Source organism: Entamoeba invadens, assembly GCF_000330505.1.
Source record: "Entamoeba invadens IP1 unplaced genomic scaffold scaff_1105074725685, whole genome shotgun sequence".
Taxonomy (NCBI): Eukaryota; Evosea; order Mastigamoebida; family Endamoebidae; genus Entamoeba; species Entamoeba invadens.
In genome coordinates, this window is record NW_004443547.1 from 59892 (window position 1) to 64150 (window position 4259).

The 4259-nt window shown below is 36.2% G+C and overlaps 3 protein-coding genes across 3 annotated transcripts; 1 reads left to right on the top strand and 2 right to left on the bottom strand.

Moving 5' to 3' along the window:
- Positions 1–64: 64 nt before the first annotated feature.
- EIN_387250 (DNA replication licensing factor MCM2, putative) lies at positions 65–2052 on the top strand (the record flags this gene model as incomplete). Its single annotated transcript, XM_004258724.1, has 2 exons — positions 65–1915; positions 2029–2052. The coding sequence occupies 2 exons, from the start codon at positions 65–67 to the stop codon at positions 2050–2052; spliced, it is 1875 nt and encodes a 624-aa protein (XP_004258772.1).
- Positions 2053–2082: 30 nt separating this feature from the next.
- Positions 2083–2661, bottom strand: EIN_387260 (hypothetical protein; the record flags this gene model as incomplete). Its single annotated transcript, XM_004258725.1, has 2 exons — positions 2083–2434; positions 2477–2661. 2 exons carry the CDS (start codon positions 2659–2661, stop codon positions 2083–2085), a joined length of 537 nt encoding a protein of 178 aa, XP_004258773.1.
- A 796-nt stretch (positions 2662–3457) lies between these two features.
- On the bottom strand, positions 3458–4204 carry EIN_387270 (hypothetical protein; the record flags this gene model as incomplete). The annotated part of the gene is made up of 2 exons (XM_004258726.1): positions 3458–3928; positions 4013–4204. 2 exons carry the CDS (start codon positions 4202–4204, stop codon positions 3458–3460), a joined length of 663 nt encoding a protein of 220 aa, XP_004258774.1.
- Between the last annotated feature and the right edge of the window lie 55 nt (positions 4205–4259).

The following is a 4259-nucleotide window of genomic DNA, read 5'->3' on the forward strand; positions in this document are numbered from 1 at the left end:
TTTGTTGTATTACATCGACGTAGAAACGTCCAAGAACGTCGTGTACATCACTGAAATTCGAAAAATGGTGGGGAGAAATTATTCAAGTCTTGACGTTTCGTTCCTCCACTTGTCGAAGATCTCAAAATTGTTGTCGCAATGGGTCGTCTTGTCCCCACTCAGTGTCATCCCCGTGTTTTCAGAAGCCGCAACAAAAGCAGTGTTCATGTTATATCCCGACTTCGCGGATATCCGGAAAAGCGTGACGGTCCGAATTGTCGATTACACAACACACACACAAATTCGCGATCTTCGCCATAGTAACATCAACACGTTAATTCGAGTGATTGGGATAGTTACTCGAGTCACGCCGATCTATCCACAACTCATTGCTGTGAAATACATCTGCGCGGTATGTCAGGCACGGCTCGGCCCATATTATGTGAACAAAGAGATGAATAAAGTCCCCCAACTTCAAGTTTGCACGACATGTCAATCGAAAGGGCCTTTTTCTATTGACGTTCAAAACACCGTTTATCGCAATTATCAGAAGATAACTGTCCAAGAACCTCCATCCTCAGTGTCTGCAGGAAATGTCCCTCGGACAAAAGATGTCATCTTGTTGGGGGATTTAATCGACAAGGCGCAACCTGGCGAAGAAATAGATGTGACGGGGATATACATTCATAACTATGAAACAGGGCTAAACAGAGGATTTGGGTTTCCAGTCTTTTATACTGTTATTGAAGCTAATATGATCGAGAAGATGTCTGGAGACGTCATCTCAACGACTATCACACACGAGGAGGAACAAGAGATCAGAAGGTTATCTGCACAACCGAACGTCTTTCATCTCATTATCAATTCAATTGCACCTTCGATTTATGGCCACGACGCTTCTAAGGCGGCGATTGCTCTTGCTCTATTTGGAGGAGAACCAAAACTACTCAAAGAAAAGGGGAACCACCGCACTAGAGGAGATATTAATGTGCTGCTCTTGGGCGACCCCGGGACGGCTAAATCTCAATTATTGAAGTATTCACAGAAGTTGGCGCCAAGGGCCGTGTTTACGACGGGGAGAGGAAGTACTGCGGTCGGACTCACAGCGGCTGTGAAGAAGGACGTTGGTGGGGAGTGGGCACTCGAGGGGGGTGCACTGGTATTAGCAGATGAAGGCGTCTGTTTAATAGATGAGTTTGATAAGATGAGTGATGAAGATCGGACGTCTATTCATGAGGCGATGGAACAACAATCAATCTCGATCTCAAAAGCGGGAATAGTGACAACTTTGAAGGCAAGATGCTCTGTGATTGCAGCGGCGAATCCAAAAGGTGGGAAATATAATCCATCGAAAAATTTGCAAGAAAACGTCAATTTGACGGAACCAATCATCTCGAGATTTGATTTGGTGATGATTGTGAGAGATACGGTGGAATATACCAGAGATTTGGCATTGGCAAAGTTCGTTGTGGCTTCTCATTTTCTCAATCACCCCAATCACAACGAAGAGAGCGACTTGGGCGGAATGAAAGAAAATTTGGGGGACGAAAAAGAAGAGAATGAACAAGTCATAGAAGAGAAGAGCAAAGAGGAGAAAAACACCACCGTACTTGGAAAAGACTACGTCATCCCTCACACACTCATGAAGAAGTATATAGCCTACGCAAGACAAAACTGCCACCCAAAGTGGACGTCCAGCGCAGGACAGGAACAAATCATCGAAGTGTATAATGCAATGAGAAGTACATGCTCTGGGTTCGGTGGGTCACAGGTCACCGCAAGACAGATTGAAGCAATAACCAGACTTGCTGAGGCGCACGCAAAGTTACACTTAAAATCTGTTATCAATTTTGAAGATATTAAAATGGCCCTCAAAGTTTCTTTGAAGTCGTTTATTTCGTGTCAGCGGACGGAACAAGCCAGAAAGCTTCAGGCTGTTTGTTTTTTATTTTTGTTTATTATTGAAAATCTTCAAGAACACATGTGTAATGTGACAATGCAATTCTTTAAATTTGAAAAGAAATACAACAATCAGAAATTGACCACCAGAAATTCCAAAACTACTTAAATTGAATGAAGTGTTTTGTTTTTGGATAAATGTTGTCAGTCTGTTTTTGGGTGTTCGTTATTGTTTGGATTTTGCGGACGCTTTGGCTGGATTTTAAGGTTCTTCTGTTTCTGATGTTTTTTCTTGTACATGTCGCTCGAGTAAATGATGACGAGCAACGTGTCAGCAATCATTCCAAGAAAAATTCCTATTGCAGCGCCAAGCCCTGCGTATACAACACCACCATATCCATACCCAACAAACCCTAACGCCATTGCACAAACCACCATTGTGACTAAAATATTGATTGCTTCGCTCACATCCATGTCATTGTCTGCATTCTTATCACCCTTTAAAACAATCCCCTTTCCGTATTTTTCTCGCAAGTCACGAGTTAAGTTGTTATACCTTTCGTTGAGTAATTTTGAGTAAAATACAAACGAAACAAACTCCAAGTTTTGGAAAAGTGGTGTTGAGCCGTACAACCCTTTAAATGGCGATTTTGATTCTTTAAAAATAGACGATTTCTTTTGAGAAGGTTGTGGTTGGTTGTTGAGTGTGTTCGAATTGTCTTTTGTTTCTGGCAATGTTTGCTCTTGTGGTGAATGAGGTGTTGTTGTGTCGTGTTGGGACATCTTGAAAAGTAGAAAAAAAGATCTGAACCAAAAATGAATTAATAAACGATGAAGTCTGAAGGGACTTTCCCATCGACGTCACAAGAAAAGAATGTTTACAGTAAATCGTCGATGACGATTGATGATACAAGTGACAGTTATATCACAAATGATTCTTTTCCTTTGATCAAAAAAGAATCACATTTAAAGAAATGTCGAGTCGACTTAATCATACTTTCAACTATTATTTCTATAATTATTGTCATCACCGTATTGGTTATATGCTTCGTCATTCTGGGAATCATCTCAAAGACTTTGTGATTGCAAAGAGACGAAAAAAGTTATACTATTTCATTCATTTTACTTTTAACTTATAAATAATAGATAAAGAGGAATTCAAACAATTTTATAAAGTTTACTTCTAAGTATTTTTAGTTAATTAATTAGTCATCATTGTAATGACATTTTTAATATTTATAATTTAATTATATTATAAATTAATTCTTTATATTTTTTTTTATTTTTATTTTATTTTTAATTTAAAATTTACAAAATTATTTGTAGTTAAAAAAACTCTTTTTCTCATCAAATTATTTATTATTAATTATAGTTTTTTAATTATAATTATGACAAATAAATCAAAAATTGTGAATACAAGTTTTAATTTGCTTCGTCATACAAATTAAATATTCTATTACATTATAATAGAATATTTATAATTATATTATTATTAGTAAATAATTAATAATAAATTATAATAATTAAAACATTCGATTTGGACCAATCACAACACACACGATAAATTAAATCATTGAATTTAGTCAACAGACAAATCCTTGAAAGGAAATATCAGTTCTGGGACGTCCAAAACGGACCTTTTTCCATTCATCCACTTCTGAGCTTTTTTTGACATTTCCCGAAAACAAAACGCCGAGTTTTTCAAGATTGTTTGTTGTGTTTTCGGGAACGTGTCAATCGTTTTCTCTAAGATATGGACGTTTTCTCTGATTTTAAGAACGTTTTTTGTATCTTCGTCGAGGGGAACAAATCGTTTTGTAATTCGTGATTTGTAAATCGCATCAAGTGCTTTTGGGATCGTTTTGTTGTAAATATCTCGGACCCAAGCAAGTGTAATTCTATATATAATCAAATGGTGATAAAAATCTCTGACTACATCTGACCAATGGGCAAAGAAAAAATGAAAATTGTCGTTTATCAAATAGTCGATAATTTCAACACGGCTGTCTGTTGGAAAGGCGGGGAGATATTCATATAATAAACCCAATAACTTATTGTTATTATTATAATTTTATAATAATATTAATAATATATTTATGATATATTTATAGTAATATATTTATAGCTTAAATACTTTATATTTATTTATTCCATAGTATGGTAACTTCAAACAAACTTTCGTTAAGGAATATGAGTGATCTGCTATCCGTGATATATATAAAGAGTCAATGATTAATTTGTGATTGAATGGTAATTCGGTGAATGGTGAGTTGATGTTTCGTTTTGTGGCAATAATCTTGAAATCCTTTTCAATCGAGTCTGCCATATCTTATAGTTAGTTAATTAATTATGATTGCAAATCAGATACTATATTATTAATT